The 17,733-nt window shown below is 41.5% G+C and overlaps 1 protein-coding gene across 5 annotated transcripts in view; it reads left to right on the top strand.

The window, feature by feature from the left end:
• The first annotated feature begins 14 nt into the window (after positions 1-14).
• Positions 15-17,733, top strand: part of BCL2L13 (BCL2 like 13) — a 37,757-nt gene continuing 20,038 nt past the window's right edge. For 2 of the 5 annotated variants that reach the window (XM_015865064.2, XM_015865101.2), the window contains exons 1-5: positions 15-459; positions 5,129-5,315; positions 11,756-11,866; positions 12,785-12,941; positions 15,770-15,839. In XM_015865064.2, coding sequence (XP_015720550.1) covers positions 5,195-5,315; positions 11,756-11,866; positions 12,785-12,941; positions 15,770-15,839 — 459 coding nt within the window. In that variant the 5' untranslated portion in view covers positions 15-459; positions 5,129-5,194. Of the gene's footprint in view, positions 460-1,626; positions 1,645-3,728; positions 3,834-5,128; positions 5,316-11,755; positions 11,867-12,784; positions 12,942-15,749; positions 15,840-17,733 lie in introns of those variants that run through there. The other 3 variants (XM_015865074.2, XR_004307679.1, XM_015865083.2) reach the window with 3 other exon arrangements.

Genomic DNA, 17,733 nt, shown 5'->3' with positions numbered 1-17,733 from the left:
ATGGCGTGAGGCAGGCTGCCATCTTGCGGCCGCGCTGAGCAGTTGCGATGTGCGGCTGGTTGTGTGGGGCTTTGATACCGCTCCTGTTTATGGCGGAGCTGGAGGCGCGTAGCGCTTCTTCACGCTGACAGGCAGGAGCTTCTGCCTTCCTGCCCCTGCGGTTACTCAAACAATCAAACCGCGCCGCTCCTTTCCGCCTCCCCAACCGAACCACGCCTTTCGCGTCTCCCTGTGCCTCGCGGCGGGCGGTCACACGGCGGTGACGCGACGCTCCCCCCGCCCCTCCATCATGGCGGCGGCGGCAAATTAGGGCAGAGCGAGCTCTGCCCGGTGCGCGCGCGCGCGCCCACCACCCCCGGCGGCTGCGGCCCGGCCCGGCTCAGCGCCGCTCCTCGCCCCGCCCGGCCGGCCCCTCTCCCTCCCCTCTTCCTCCTCCCCGCCCTTCGGCGGCGGCCGCAGGTGAGGAAGGACCGGGGTCGCGGGGGGCGGGGAGGGGGGTGCGGGCGACGTCTGCGCGCCGGTTTCTTTCATTATTTTCTGCGCCCCCCGCCGGCCGGGAGGCGTGCGGGTGGGGGGAGGGGGCGGGCGCGCCTCTGGCGGCCGTCGGGCTGCGGCCGCTGAAGGGCGGCGGGAGGGGAGGAGGTCGAGGGGGGGTGGATGCGCGCCCGCACCTGGCCCCGCGCTCAGCGAGCGGGCGGGATGAGAGCTGAGGGCTGCGGAGTGCGGCCCGCCGCCTCCTGACTCATCCCGGCTCCGTGCTGCCGGGATATAAATATCTCATTCATCGCCGTAGTAACGGAGTGGCTTACGCTGCGCTCCCGCAGAGCCGCGCGGCTGCTCCGACCCCGTTTTGTGGTGCTGTGGGTGCCTTGGGGCCGAGGGGCTGGTAGGATAGGAACAGCGTTCATCACCCGTTAGTAGAGCTGTGCTGTAGTGGCTTGGCGAGGTTACTGACATATCTGTAAACAGAAGCTTTTCCGTGGAGAGCCCGCACAGCTCTTGGTTTTCTTTCTAAAAAGCAATCAAACGTCGTGCCTAAAATGCACACTTAATTACAGCTCTTTCTAAGGTCAACCAAAACCACCGCCCAGGTACACGGCCGTCGTGCTTCCCAGTGCTACCATCCATTACGTGACACTGGGGACCAGTAATGGATGCAGCATTGATTCATCTCCAGTTGGGATCGACGTGTTTGGACTCAGTAGTTCTCAGCTTATTGAAAGCAATCTCTTAGTCATGTACGCTTGGAAAAGTAGGATGAGGAGTTTGTCTGCCAGCCAGCCCGCAGCCAGGTGCTGTGGAGGCCCTGCCTGCTAGGTGAGGTGTTTGGGAGGCAAACTGCTGCAGGGTTGGACCAGTCCGTGCACGTATCTCATCCCAATCCCCTCCTTAGCCCTTCTGGCGAGGTGCTGGAGCGCTGGGTGGTTTCCATGAAGTCGGCAAAGGTTGTGGATTTGTAGCTGCACGTCCCGCAAGCAGCTCCTCACCGCTGGGTATGTCTGAAAAGCAACTCCCGTGTAAATGTGAGGCTGCGAGTTAGAGACACGTGTGGCCAACTGGGAAAGCTGGGAGCAGTTACCTGTTACAGAGAGAGAAACCAAACCCGTGAGCTTCCTTAAAGTGACTTGAACTCCAGTGCTGCAGGTTTGTTGCCTCTCTAAATCTCAGTGTCTGTGCTCAGCTCAGCAGTTGCTGACTGAGACCATGTGTACTTTGAAATAATTCCCCAACAGCAGGAAGTGTTCTGAGGTGAGATTGTAGCTGCTAAGTGAAGCCTGACAACTTGCTTTGAATCTTGGAATGACTGTTTTCGAGCAAGATTTAGATACTGTCATGACTGGAGCCTTAGCCTTAAAAATAAGGCAGTCTGTACAGTGTTCTTGGTTCTGGATCTGTTTTTAGCATGTTACGCAGAAATTGGTCGAGGTATTGATCACCTGTTATTTTTATAAGCATACAGCAAAATAGTTTGCCAGGCTACAGCTCCACACGCACACGGCATGTCTGTGATGTGCAGCAGCCCTCGGCAGCAGCTGCTGAGCTGTTGTGCTGTGCAGTATCGCTGCATTTTGGCTTTTGAATAGTGTGTAGCAAACATGGCTAGAGGCACGCTGAGATTTCTCATGGGAGGACTGAAATATGGCTGAGTCCCCTCTCTTAGGGATGATGTTGACTGCGTTCATGGGTAGACGTGCATCGCCCTTTAACTAACATGGAACTCTTCTGTGGATTAGGACATGACAGATTGCTTGAGGAAATGCCAGACTGAGTAGGGCTGCCGTGTTCAGGTCAGTTGTGGGCTCAGCCCACATAGAACAAGCAGCATTGGTTGGTTAGAGGAATAAAGGGCAACGTCGGCTTGAACAGGGGTAGGTTCTTCTTCCACAAGGGTGCAGAATTAGAGATCTCGTGAATTACTTCCTGCAGAAAGAAATACCACCTCATTGTGGTCTCTTTAGTTTGTGAAGAAGCAGTACATAAATTTGCTGAACCAGAAGTGACCTCCTTGCTCATGTTTTGAAGGGTTCCGTATTCCTGCAATGCTTTGTTTCCTCTGATCCACTACATCTCCCAGGCAAGCTTTTGTCTTATTCTCTTAAATCATTTCTGGCTTCTTTTACATCTTGCTCCTCTAGAGGAAAGCTCTCCTCCCTCTGATCTGGTCGTTCAAGCTGTGTGTCCTTTTCTTATCCCACTCATTCCTGAAAAAATGGCCTTTTCTGCAGTACTTACAGTATCTGCGCCAGTATTTGTCTATGTCTTTTTGAAAACAAAAACAATAGTTAGTAATTGAAAATGAGTAATTCGGTGATGGTGTTCTCTGGAAGGAAGACCAGTGAGTGATTTTTTGTTTCCAGTCTGATGTTCTTTTTTGTGCAGCTTAAGATGGTCCTTCCGTTCAAGTTCCTAACTGCACCTTGTCATTTAGGTATAAAACTACCTCGCAAAATACATTTGCCCAAGTGGTTACTTTTTCTCAATCGAAGTTGCTTTCTGTCCATTGCTTTCCCAGGGAAATACTGGCCACTGTTTTAACAAGTCGTGACTCTGACTCTCTTCCCTCCACCCCCTCCATTGGTGCTGAGCTAAGCATGCTGAAATGTTCATGAGCCGGGCCTCACTGCTGCATGTGGATCACTGTGCTGGTGTAGGATCTCATTCCTGTTTCAACACAATTGTTTCTTTTTCCCTTTCATTTTCTCTGAAAATCTGTTTTAAAGGCTAATATTTATATGTTCAGAGTCGGTCTTTGATACGCATCACAGTGTCTGGATTTTTGTAGACCACTCATCAGGCCAGTTCTTTCTGGACAGGTCTGTACAGGTTGGCCTGAAGGGCTTCCATTCATTGTGTAGGCATTGCAGGGAGCTCTTTAGTTTCAGGACTTTGGATCTCTGTGAGCAAAACAAAACTGAAATGTATTGAGGAGCTTTTTCTTTTTGGTGAATGGCATCTTTCACATCTGGTGATGCAGAGGTTGCAGCTGGGGATCTGGCGTGAGGAATACATCTATTGTCGATGATCCTGAAGTCTCCTCAGTAGTTCTTTCCAAATCTCTCATGTTTATTGAAAGCTCAGTGTGTGATGTTGGCTGAAGGGTAGCTGCGTATTGTAGAAAAGTCATGTTTATCCTTCGCTGTAACTTCTTGCGTTTCTGAAGCATGATATGTCAAGTGTTTTCTTGAGTCTTTGACATTGATTCTTTCCTATGTAAATCACTGTTTCAGTTCTAGCTGTAGCGAGGACTCAAGTGAATGTTTCTGGTAAAGGATTTCAAGAATTTGAAATACACAAGAAGAGGAATTGCCTCCCACAATGTAGACTTCAGGAAGGTATCCTCCTCTCGTTTCAATAATGAACTAATTGCAGAAAGTGGAGTTCTTACAGTTTAAAGATAGCTAATTTTCCACCAACTCTTTTTCCCGTTACAGCTTTAGGTTTTAAACTTGGCTTGAATATTTCTTCTAAACATAACCACACTCTGAAGCTTGTAAATCCTCTAACTTCTTCAGTATCTGTTATGTTCCTGTTCTGTAGTGTGAGCGTTTGTGTTGGCCTTCCATTTGGGCATCCATTCTGATGGCCAGGTGTGAGCTGCTGCTTATCTTGGAGCGACTCTTCGAAGTGATGGAGACCTCAATGCTGAAAATTCATTTGAAAGCTCTTGTTGCTGTTGGGTTTATCAGCTTGATTGGATCCAGGCTGTTCCTTACATAAAATGCTAGAACATGTTGGTTAGTCTGACACTTTGTTTCAATCTGCTGTGTTGCTTTTTCCTCACTTACATGTTGCCTTTCAGATTTATTTAATTTTTCCTTGTCACTGATGGCTGTTTCTAATTTCTGTTTCCCCCAGCTTTTCTCGCTGTTCTTGTTTGGGTGTTTGAAGAAGCAACGATACCAATAGTGAAATAAGGTCATTCTTTGACCAGATGTTGCTGTTAGATACAGATTTCTGTTTTATGAGTATTATTGTCTGGTGAGAAATCCAGGACACACGGCCATCTGTTCTTCCAATCCCAGCAACGAATACAGAGTTTCCTGTGTTGACCGTGTGTTTTCCATTGCTGTTGGAACAGTAAAATGAGGTTGAGACAACTGAGGTTGAGACAGTTCTCTCTTTTCCTACGATCATTTCTTTTTTTGCCTCATAATATAGAATCTGAGAAAGCAAAGAGTGAGAAAAATACCCTTGTGAGGCTTAGGGGAAGGGAGTTTCCTCTGAACTTGTCCTTTTTACCTCAAACTGCAGTTAACTGAGTCTTCAGAGCCCTTCAAACCTCTTTGCTTGACTACGCCTGTGTTTTTTATATGTGGTTGAGTTGGGAGGCATTAGGAGGCAGATACGTGGTGAGGAACTCTTCAATTTGCTTTAATGTGAAAGTGTGTATGCCAGGCAGGAGTGAGAAATCCCACTGCTAACTGTGGTCAGAGCACTAGACTTGAAGGCATTTGGTTTTACTCTGCATAGTTTGTATTAAAAGAAGAATGCATAGGATATAAAGGCAAAACTCTGGATATTACTTTATGATCGTTACATAATTCCGTGTTATGTATGAGTTCATGACCTGTTGCAACTTTATAAAAAAAAGAAATGAAAAACAAACCACTCTCCTCTTTTCTTACAGTGTCCAGTAACTTAGAGAAAACCCTACGTGCCCAATAAGAGCACTGACACATTGCAAGCCAACCCGATGGCGTCCTCTACTGCTGTGCCTGTAGGATTTCACTATGAAACAAAATACGTAGTTCTCAGCTACCTGGGGCTCTTATCACAAGAAAAGCCACAGGAACATCCTCCTGCTTCAACTCAAGGTAATATTTACATGTGCCTATTGACGTATACAACTGCTTTTGCAATTAGAGCTTGAACTGTTTATGCATGTATGCAGAATGTCAGCCTGTTTTGTGTTGTCCATCTCTCTCTGAAATGAATAATAAAGTGAGCAGTAGGAGGTTCTGATCAGAACAGAGTTGTTTTGTTTAGTTTACTGTTTTAGTTTGAGCTAGGCCAGGGCTGACTGGCATTTATGAAGGTAAAATCAAGTTTTATTAGCTGTCTTCTTCAGGTTAGGAAGGATAGATTTGTGTTACCGTTGTTTGAGCAGTCTTGGGAATCTCAGGCCATGCTTGCTTTTTGGGGAAACAAATAGAATTAATGAGGGGTGAGGAGGTGTTTATATACTCAGGCATAAAGCCTGAGTGCTGACTTAAGCAATCTCATGTACTAAATAGTTTTGCCCAGTTACGTTAGCACTTCTGTTGTTGTCAGTCAGTGGCAGTGTAGGGATATGAGACTTAATCTGGCCTACACTGCGTCTATTTGTTCGTTTATTTTTAAGAAGCCGAGGACTGCATGGAGTCAGATGTTTCTTCCAGAACAAGTTTATACATACGGGAGGTTAAGCAGAATAAAATAAGTTTGACAGATTGCTTTTCATGTTCTAGGTTGTGAAACTTCCTTTATCTTGTGTTGGCAAACGTTTAAACAACATCGTTTATCCAGATTTTTTTTGCTGTTATTTGTGATGTGTCTGTTCCTTCAGAACTCCTGATGAAGGCACATTTAAAGAAAAATACTGAGCAAACATTTAAAAATATCTACTCTGTTACTTACTGAAGTTACCTGTCAGAATTGAGAAATGCTTGAAAAGAAAAGAGAGCATCGGGGATAAGGCTGAAATAGTGTTATCAGTTTGGCTCTGTAACATATGCTGGTTATGTGTGTAAAATTAAGCTTTGTATACGTGAGATGTGTCTGTTTCTTCCATTGTGACTGTATCTGCAGTCCATGAATGGTGAGATATCTTCATGCCAATGTGCTGTTTCACAAACCTCTTTGCTGGAAAAGGGGGTTATTTTAGGAATAACGACTCATACTGCATAACCCATCTGGGATAGCTTCTATAACTGGTAGTATATCGACTAAGAGTCTCAGTCTTTCTATAAATGAAAAGTTCAGAAAGGAAACTTAGTCTTAAAGATTTCTTTCTATAATTTGCTTCTAGTTCCCTTTGGAAATGGAGAGGAAACCAAACAGTTTGTTAGTACTGAAACCACTAATAAATATTTGAATTCAAGATCAGTATTAAACCTGTATAGAGAGGAAGCTACAAACGCTTATGTACAGTTTTTCTGATCAGTTAAGGAGACTTTTAAAGTACTGATTAAAGATAACAAATCTACTTTTCAGACACAATTTGGATGTATGCTTATACGGCAGCAGAGTATGGTTGCATTTGCTATTAAAATACTCAGAAGTATTGATAGTTTCACCCCTTTCATTGTCTTGTCTTCATAAGCTTGTCCCCTAGGGGGACAGTGAGAACAAGAAGCCCATAATGGATGTTACCCGTACTTCCTAATGTGCTGCTGGAAGACAGTTGGGCATTACAGTCAAAAGTGTGGTAGAAGCAGCCTGCTCGGAACAAGAGATGTGAAAGCCAGTAAATGAAAATGAATGGTTGTTGTTTAGGATCCCATTGTGAAGAAGAAACTTCTGTTTTTCGTAAAGAAAACACGAGGCACAATAAAAATATGACATTACATCATGCTTGCTGGTGTGTTTTTCATGTGTTGTCATCAACCATAGAAACAATACCTTGACTGACCCCCAAGTTCATTGCACTGATGGTTTTTGTGGTACTTTAAAACACCATTCACTAATCTCTCTATTCTTCGGGGCTGAATGCTTTTATTTACAACTTGAGGGGGTTCTGATACAGAGTACCTGGGACTGAATCTTATTTTGCCTTACTTTGCTTACTATGCTGGTAGACCTTCCATGGGAGACAATTCAGAAAGTGGTGTTTGACCGTTGCTTGTTTGTAGTTCAGTTGCAAAGCAGTTATCTGCTTACTGCATGGCATTCTTGTGAAGTATTGACTATGGTTTATGATACCCTCATATGCATTTCTTTTAGATCTAAGTCTTTACTCTTTGTTTGATTTCTTTATTTTACTATAATATATGAGGAGTATCCGGAAAGGCTGACTTTATTATGTTAATCTTTTCATTCTCCTTTTTCCAATGGAAAGTAACACTCCTCTATAGTGTGGGTCAAACCAGGATCCTAAATGTAGACAGCTTGAATCACTCATTGGAGGATCTTCTCTCTTTCCATTCCATATAAAACGCCAAAATATGGATATATGTATATACCAGCTGTAGTTAGCGGTTGTATACCTTTCAAGAATCTACTCCTGCACTGGTATCCCAGATTTCAGTGGAACTTCTACACTCCGGTTAAACTAGAGTCTGATGGTGCTGCTACAGCTGATAGGAGAAATTGAATGCATTTGTCCATTCACCCGCTACAGTCACCTCCCTATAACCTCAGTTTTCTTGCATCTCATGCTAGAAAGTTCTTTCTCAGTGTCTTTCTATTCCAAAATCTCAGATAACAGTGAAATCTTTAGGATACTTATTTCTCATTTTTTTTCGGACATATCTTTACTAGAGTGATTATTTCCAGAGAGATTTTATTTGGTAAAGAGAAACCTCAGACAGATTACATGGATATCCACCTCACTATATTCCCTTTGGGATGTTTTGAATGGTTTATGGTTTGTTGCAAGAAATATGGTTTCAATTACAACTAGCTAAAAAGACTTCTGGCTTCAGACAAAGGTGGACAGACAGTTTTTAAGTCAACCTCTCATTACTAGTTTGAACATTTTATTCAGATAACTGCTGTTCAGCACAGGGACTAAGAATAGAACCGTCTGCAGTTGTCTGGACTCCTGAAGATTATTGGACATAATCTTTTGTCATTATGGCTCTATGGTTATCCTTCTGTTGATTTCAGTGCAATAATCTCTAGTAGATTTTAGTGTCTCCAGAGGGAAATCCAGGAAAATTAGAACCGAGGCGTAATTTTAGAGGTTACTTTTAATACTGTTTTGGCAGAACAGTCATTTTGCATAGCACCCAAAGTCAGCCTCTTTAGAACCTATTAGTGATGAACTCTGCTACTTATTGGTAGGTTTTCTAATAGGTGAATAATATAAGTTGCTCCAAGAAACCTGATGTTGCATACATGATAAAATATCATCTGTGTAATACAATCTGAAGCAACTGGTAAGTGTAATCTACCTTCCCATTATTTGACTTCATTCCATGTGGTAAAGATTCTCAAGGGAAGTGTTTTTTTCTGTTTGTTTTTAATTTCCTCGGCAGTCTCCTGAATAAGAAATCTTAACATCATCCCTCAACTCTCAGCATCTGAGAGTTACAGTCAAGGCTGCTATTACATGGTAGCACAGTTGACAGAAGAGGCGAACAAAACCATCATGGTGGGGTATTTGTTGCAAGATTTTCAACCAGCAGTGGCTTTTGGAGTGTCTTTTGTAGACTATCTTGGTTTTCTTTGTACTCTTAAGTTCTTAAGTATACTCTGTATCTTCTCTTAACCTTTGTAGTGCCCATTGTTGGTCTATTAGAAGTTAGGGGAGTTTTTGAGATATTTTTAACTTAGATGTGTGACTGATTTCTTAGAAACTTTCCTATTAGGGCAAAACACACATACTTGAGCTGAAAGGTTGTGGTCTGAAAAGATTCGTGTTGTATATTGGAGCAACTCAGTGGCAGTGGGGGAGCCATTTCCTCAGCTTAGGCCTGAAATCAAAGGCTTCCTCTGTGTGTGGAGGTCTGTACTCTAGAGTTTGCAGAGGTGATGCATATGCTTTTCCTAAAAGGAAAAAGGCAGATACATTTAGAAAGAGATTTGCTATGTTCTTGTCTCTTCTTAATGATCGCAGAAATTTTAGATGCTTTCTTGTTATCGTAAAAAGTCTGAGGTACCAGGGAAGTATTAGAGTCACGCTGAGAGTAAATTTGTAATTGAATGTTGAATATATGAAAGTTTGTGTAAAATCTTAAGAACTCAAAAATGGAGTAATTGTTAAATTAAAATGGCTGGCACCACGCAAAAGCAGCCTGTGACAGGCTGTCCTGTTGAAAAGAGGTGAAACACCTTTAGTCTCTCCTTATAGCTACTGTTGTTTTGCTAGCTTTAGTGAACACAAACACTGTAGAATCACTGCTGGTTCTCTAGCTAATGAATGGCTTCCCATGGCTTCCCATCCGTCCTCTTCCAAGGCTGAACCTTGGAGAACAGGTTAGTCTTGTATTGTTACTAACCTTCCAGAATGAATGGCCTTACTGGCAGAATTTTACTGCACTACTGCATTTGTTGGTAGTGGCAACAGTGTCTGAATGACAGCCGTGCTGTGCCTGAGGGACTTTTGGGACATTTCTTCTCCTACTTTGCAGGTTACCTCCGTGTACATGAAAAAGAAAATCCTAACAACAACAAAAAAAAAAACAAACAAAAAAACAACAACACTTGTGCAGAATGGAACATTTGTTTCATAAATAGAAAGTAGAATGCGCTTCTTGTAAGAACATGTAACAGAAGTTTGCTCCATCTTTGCATTGGAAAGGGGCCTTTCAGAGTCACATTAGCAAAAGCCCTTAGTAGGCAAAGCTGTAATTTGAGAAGCGTTCAGTGTTTGTGTATCTTACTAGTGCCATTTCTGGTGTGACTGTTTGCAGTATTAAAGAATGAACATCTACTAGGAGCTATTTTTACTGCTTTCTTCTACCTATTTGCCTACTGACATGAAAGTTGTCTAAAAAAAAGATGTTGCTTGCTTAGCAGTTGGAACACACTATTCTCCCAATACTGTGTGCGTTTTTAGTTGTCAGAGTCAATATTCATGAGATGCAGAAAGCTGAAGTCCAGTGATAATTAGGGTAATAAACAGACCAAAGTCACTCTTCTGGGAGGGGTATGTTTTTGGTTTTTTGGCACGACTGTATAGTCAGGTGCTATTGGAATCAGCAGCAGCTGCAAAGTTGTGGGTGTTACGAGATGGAAGCCATTGACTGCAGTACTGATTATCTAAACAGCTCTTTTGTATGCTGGCAGCAGTGGAATTTCTCTTCCTTCCATTTTCCGGGTGACTTATTATAAAGTATGACAGCTTGTCATGTGTGATCATCATCACATCGGTCCCGTGAGAACAAGTGCTCTTCTGAATACCCCCGTCCTTTTGGTATACAGGGTGAAGCACAGGTTAAAATAAGAGTTTACACTTGCCTGGACTTGTTGCACTTGACTGGGAAGCAGTGGTGTGGTTTTTCAAAGAGAAAACGTTAAAGGGGATTGACAAGGTGTCAGTGGGTGTCTGTTCATTAACCAGAAGGAGGAACAGTTCGCTCCTCTCTGGAATTTATGGCTCAGAGTGACAGAGCAGACTGTTTGAGAAGGGATTTCAGAAGTTAAGTTATTCTCAATGCGGTGATGGTGGTATAATTGTGAGGTTAAGTAAAATAGAATTGAACTGCCTATCTGTTGTTCCTTTGGACTGTTCAGTTAAAGAAACGTAAATGTTTTATGCTGACCTATGTGTTAGCTGGCAAAAGTGTGTCTCACAGCTATGTGCTGAAATCACACTAATCCCAGAAGGGAATTCTAAGCAACATAGAAAAGTAAGAGAGCTAAGAAACTGTGTTTTGGGTAACTGTTGAAAGCAACGGAGTTTAGGGCTACCAAGGACTGATAATTAGCCCAAATTATCCCAAAACTTAAGGAGGTAAATGGCTGGAAGTGAGATTAGCAAAGAAAAGTTTTGTGACCAACTTTGATTTATGTATTTCAGGAGTAAGCTGATGCAGAACTCACTTTTAGGTACATGTAGATACAACATTTAGCTCTAAATAGGACGTTTAAACTAACCTCTGCTCCAGTACCAAAAAGCAGCCAGTAATTTGTTGTACTGCCTTATACTGCAGGAGTTGACAGTTAGAAGGCAGTTCAGATGTTGTAAAATACTTGTGCCTGTTTAGAAATAGATTGTAGTTCCTCTTTATATATATATATATATATATATACATATATATGCACAATGTAATAATGAAGATGATTGAAATTATATATAATCTTGAACGATATGACTGAAACAATTTCTTGTGACAAATGACACTGAAGATGTATTTGTGATATTTGGGAATGTGCAGCCATTTTGTGTCCTTAAATGATGTAACTAGGAAATAGGGATTGGCAATTGACTGACCATTGTCGGATCATTTGCATCTGTTGCTACTTATGAACTTGGTACTAAGTGATTTAATCGTGGCCTGAAATAACGTTTTCACCTTGAATTCCTTTACTTTTAGTATTTCAAAATTGTGCTCCATTATCTACATTATTTGAAATATTACATTGGAATGATTTCTCTTTTTTCTTCTAGGGACTCCACAACAGCTTATGGCACAACATGCTTCAGAGAAAGAGGCTTTGGAAAAGATTAAAATAGAAATCGAGGAGGAGCTAAAACATCTTGATGAAGAGATCTTGGAAGGTGATCTTCAAATTTTCCCCTTGCGATTGATAACTTCTATGCAGTATAATGGCAGTTAGTTTGGAATGAGTACTTTAGTTAAAGAGATGCTTGGACGCATTGAATCTCTTTACTTCCTCCTTCCAGCTAAGATTTCTGAACATTGTCACATGAAGTTAAATGTTACTGTGTGGAGTGGTACGTTCTGCCAAAGCAAACAATTGAATTGCATTTATTAGACTCCTAGAAATAATGAAATGTAAACAGCCCTTAAGCTGCTCTGTGACAGAAGTGTAAACGTACTGGAAGGACTGGAATTCTGGGGATTGTGGACTGCAGCCATCAGATTTCTCACCTCCACAGTTTGTTTTTTGGGACATGCTTGGACTGGTAGGCGTGGCTTTTATGGGACTCCCAGCAAGAGACAGTTTGGAAACAATCTGCTTTGCATGTGTTTCAGATGGGGAGTATGAACTAGAATGACTCTGTATCTAGTTATATTAATCCACATAGGCCTTTCTGAGAAATTCTTAACAGAGAAGGCAAAGGTTTATTAACAGTGTTGTTTTAAAGAGAAATGTTGTAGTACTGCTGCAGAGGTCCATAAGTGGGCAGATTTTAACATGAAAAAGAGGCTTTTTTAGTGCTCCATCAGGACTGGCTTAAAAATTAGCTTAAAAATGGAAATATTTACTAATTTGCTGGTTAGTTATGAGGTATGGGGAGAGGGGAGAAATTTAGCTTACAGTCATCTATGATTTGGAAGTATCGCTTCCAGAATATATTTGGAAGATAATTGTGTTACTACAATTTGTTCAAAGCATGCTCTGTCTGTGGAGTTTTGATTTCTTTCTCCATCACGTGAATTGTGTTTAATTGGTGGGATGAGAAATCTGAGACTGCTACTGTCTACTTTATTTTGTATACTTTTTCTTTCAGCTTTTACTACTACAGGATTTGACTGCCACACTTCCCCAGTGTTCAGTCCTGCCAATCCAGAAAGCTCAATAGAAGATTGCCTGGCTCATTTAGGGGAGAAGGTATCCCAGGAACTGAAAGAACATCTGCACAAAGCACTAGAGAGCTTGCTTAGCAAGTGAGTTTCCATTTGTTTTTTCAAAAGGGAAGGTGTTCTGATTTTGTATCATGATTGCTACTGAAATGCTAAAGATAACACTACATTCTGTATTGCATTTCTGTTTTTAACTGTCCCATTATCTGGTTATGTTCTTGTTTTGTGTTCTAATGTGTGAATGCTTCTTTGGATTAATGTAAATTCTGAAAAATGTCTAAGCTTTTATCACTGAGCTTCTGAGACCAGTTTAAGTATTCTGAGTAGCTGGTGAAGCTGGCAGCTGAGAGCTGTCAATTGCCATTGCCAATTTCATGAATGCTGGGCTGTGCCCATGTTAACCTGCCCTACCTAGTAGTTAAGAACAGAGCTGGAGGCTTAATAAGTAGTCTGACCCAATCTCAGTGGGAGAATCGTCTCGAAGGGAAGGTGTGTAGATGCTTTATGGCAACCTTTCAGGACACAAGTCTGAAGCAAATGTGACTCCATGAGCTAACCTTGGGGCGTTAGGAGCTGGCCTTCCAGTTTAATTTTACTGTTTGAATAGCACATGTACTTGCCGTGCTAGTGTCTTGGTTAATGTTGTTTGTGAACTTGTAAAATTGCTGCTGCTGCTTGTTTTTCTAATATGAACTACTAGCCTCATTTAAATGGATCCACATGAAGTACTCCTCGCTGTTCTGAATGACTTCCAGAATGTATTTGTAGAGAGCTGGAGCTGTGGAGTGCTACGTTAGGACAGTTACAAATGCAGTTGTAAAGACAGCTTTATCAAATAGCAATCTGAAGCTGTTTTATGGATTCACTTACTATGACTCAAAGGAAGCTGAGAATTACTAGTATTATTCTTCCCACTGTTCATGAAGTGTATCCTAGATATCAGTGTCTAGTAAAAAACTCTGGTCTCATAGATGGGGTTCAGCATACCATATGGGCTTTGAAGAGGCATCTCACATTATTGTGAAGGTAATTCCCTTCATGGCAGACTTCTGCAATATTATTAAATTGAAAGTAATTCCTGAGGAATCATCTTTAACTGTCAGGTTTCTGAAGAGGTTTGTGGAGTCGCCGTCCTTGGAGAAACTCCAAAGCTGTCTGGGCTTGGTCCTGGGCAGCCTGCTGTAGGAGACCCAGCTTCAGCAGGGAATTTAGACCAGATGACCTTCAGAGGTCCCTTCCAACCTCAGTTTGTGATTCCTTAACTAGCTTGTCTTATTGTAGAAGCTGTAATGGTTGTTGATGTTTGTTGTCCATTTTTATTTAAGACTGATGAACTCCAACCTGGATTCAACATCAGAGGTCACGCATAACATCTGGCTAGACAGATGGAGGAAGCAGTTGTCTCTTTTCAATGACTCATCCACAGGAAAACTCTTCATTTAACTTTCAGCAATCAATACATATACTGTCTGTTTCTGTATATAGGTTTAATAGGGTCAAAATGTAAGTTTAATGTTGGGTAAACTAAAAATCATTTAACATCAAAAAATGCCTGGTAAGGTGCAAGTTTTCCTTTAAGCAACAAAAGATGTGTTTGTATGTTCCAGTGGAAACAGCAGACACGTATCTGGCTTAACAAAACCATGCATTTAGATGTTGTACTGAGTGATATGGTTTAGTGGGCCATACTGGTGATAGGACAGTTGGACTGGATGGTCTTGGAGGTTGGTCTTTTCCAACCTTAGTGAATCTATGATTCTATAAATAGATATATGAAGTCTGAAATGCCTATGAAAATGTGGTGGCATGCATATTTTTTTGTGAAGTGAACTAGAACTACTGTCCAGACTCTCAGGAATATCCTTCCTGCAGCTGTTGTTGCTCTTCTCATCCTACTGATTCATTTGGATTTGCATTCTAAAGGGATTAATGTACCAAGGAAGTTAAGAGAATGCACTTAGAATGACAAGCTCAAATCATCTTTTTCCCAGTGTGCTTCAGTTTTACTCTTTCACCAGTGTTTCCTACTATATTTGACAAAATACTTATTTATTTTGCTGGTTTCTTATATTTTCCTCTCACATGTCTATACACAAATATCTTTGTGTTACAATACAGCAAGACTGTTAGATTTTGGAATGTTCTTGAAGTTCACTAAGCAGTCAGCATTTCTTCTCTCCAACATCAGATACCACTTTCTCCCTTAAACTGAAGTCTAAAATTGCCTTCTGTCTTGGTTTGCCTTCAGGACAACTGCTGTTGAGGCAGTACGTCTTCTCTTATCACTTGTCAGAAAGTGTTCATTGTTGCTGACTGTACGATACTGTTTGATCTTGGAGGGAAGAGAGTAATTCCATCATCCCAATTCAGGGAACCTTGGGGTGTGATAGATTTAAAATGAGAAGTCTTGTTGAAATGTCTACTGAAATACAGTGAATTTGTGGTCAAAAGTGCTGTCTCTTGCAACTCTAACATAGTGTTAATGCTGCCAAGTGTTTGTTGGTTCATAGTCTATAGTGTTTATAAAAGTTTTACTTTGTATTGAGCTCCATTTTATATGTGAATTTCCTAGTGGCGGTTTATCTTTAAAGCCTTTGATTATAAAAAAGAATATGAGGGAGATGAAATTTTGGTTGCATGTAATTGAACCTACTTATCTAATGTCCTTTAATTTGTAGACTATCAGATTGTTTTAATTCTCACCTAACCAGTTATTTGAAATTGTATAACTGGGAAGAGGTGATGCCTTCGTGCCCATCTGCTGCTGGTGAAATGTGAGAGTTTTTAGCTCTTGAAAATTACTTGCTGTAATATGTGTGAAAAAACCTTGTTATCTGAAAACTGAGAATTTTATTTTATTCTTGTTCTTTTGTTTCCTTTTATAACTTTCAGTGTTGGTTTAACTTCTGCAGGCCAGTAACATATCAAGAATATCGAGAGCGCACACAAGAGACAGCTGCGCATGCCAGCGGATGGAACAAGGTACTAAATAAGTGACTTTCACTTTTATATCTCTTGCATCAATTCAGTGTCCACAGTGTTTCTTGCAACTTTACAGAGGACTAAGATTAAAAAGAACTTGCTTGGTTTTAGTGCAAATAATTTGTTCTTTCTTAATAGGGGGTGTAGACATACTGTGTAGTTTTTAGATAACCTAGGCAGAAGTGATTTAATTGAAGTGTTAGGTTAACCTTCCTTTATTACAGTAAAATGAAACATTAAAGTTGTTGCTTGACATAATTTTTGGCAGTAGTTATTAAAAGAAAAAAGTAATAATTTCCAGAGAGATGTTTATTGTTCCAGCAGAGTTGAATGTAATCTGAGAATATAATGTTTTCATAATATCTGTCTATCATTTCGAGAAGGTGCTTTAAGATTGTGCCTTTTACAGGAGGTGAATGGAGCTTTGTTTGTTCCCTACTGCATCTCCTCTTGCAACTGTAGCCCTGCATAGATTGATTTGGAGACTTATGATTCAACATCCCTTGCTGTTGCATTTGTGCAACCTGCATGGCAGGGGTCCAGAGGAGGGCCACGAAGATGATGAGGGGGCTGGAGCACCTTCCCTATGAGGACAGACAGAGGGAGTTGGGCTTGTTCAGCCTGGAGAAGAGAAGGTTGCGGGGTGACCTAAATTGCAGCCTGTTCAAAACACCTGAAGGGAACCTCACCCAGGAGGGGAGTAAACTCTTCGAAAGGGCTGACATAGAGGACACGGGGGAAATGGTTTTTCAAGTTTAACAAGAGAGTGAGATTTAGGTTGGATGTAGGCGGGAAGTTCTTCCACTAGAACGAACGTGGTTAGTAGGCCTGGAAAAGGGCTGCCCAGCGGAGAGTTGTGGATGACCCGTCTTGGAGGTGTTCAAGACCAGGTCGGACGGGGCCCTGGGCAACTTGATCTGAGTAAAGGTGTATGTTGTGTGGCCCTCCAGGCAGGGGGTTGGTAACATACATGATCCTTGAGTCCTTCCAAGCCCGGGTCATTCTGTGATTCTGTGATTCTGTGTGTGCTTGCAGACAGTTTTAGTTCTCTATCAGCTTTTGATGGACAGAATTAGCCAGAAGGTTTCTTTATCATAATCTTTATTTACCTGTAACATTTGTTGCAGTCTACAAGCAAACCTGAGTGGAAATTTTGTGTCATAGTACAGCATCTGTTTATATTGTTTCTGTGGTAGCTCAATGCTTCAGGAATGTGTAGCAGTTCCTTTAATAATGCTTGTTTTGAGGAGATGGAATATATTTCTTGGTTTAATTTCCTTTTAAATTCCTTTACTGTCTTAAGCAGAACCATGTTTTATAACAGAAGAGATCTATGTACCTTTCCTCCAACTTTAATGTAACTTAATTTTCAATCTAAAGAAGAAGCCTTTAGTAAAAGGTGATAAAAGTAGCAAGAAACAGACATCAAGTGTTAGGCCTAATTAGCAAGTGTGTGAAACAGCAAAATGAAGTAGTGCTGGCCTTAGGTCTGTGGAGATCTGAAGAATATGTATGTCTTCTATTGCACTTGTTTTTGTCAGCTTGCTAAGAATGATGCAGAAAAACTTTTCATGGTTCCCTGGTGATCCTGGACATTACATATGCTTTAATTGCTTTCACAGAATCACAGAATTACCCGGGTTGGAAGGGACCTCAAGGATCATGTAGTTCCAACCCCCTATGCTTTGTTGGAACAGAAACTGAAAACATACAGTAGTTGTGGCAGATGAGAAAGGGTTAAAAATCAAGATGGGTTTTCCCACAGACCTTTGGGTGGTACATCTGTGATGCACAAAGATGGTTATGCTTTTAGTAGCCTACAAATGAGAATCTCGCTTTAAATTTCTGACTCTTCAATGTTGAAAAGAAAATTGTATGGCCCCCTTATGCAACT

Source organism: Coturnix japonica, chromosome 1 (assembly GCF_001577835.2).
Source record: "Coturnix japonica isolate 7356 chromosome 1, Coturnix japonica 2.1, whole genome shotgun sequence".
Lineage (NCBI taxonomy): Eukaryota > Metazoa > Chordata > Aves > Galliformes > Phasianidae > Coturnix > Coturnix japonica.
This window is presented reverse-complemented; position numbering and strand designations above follow the sequence as displayed.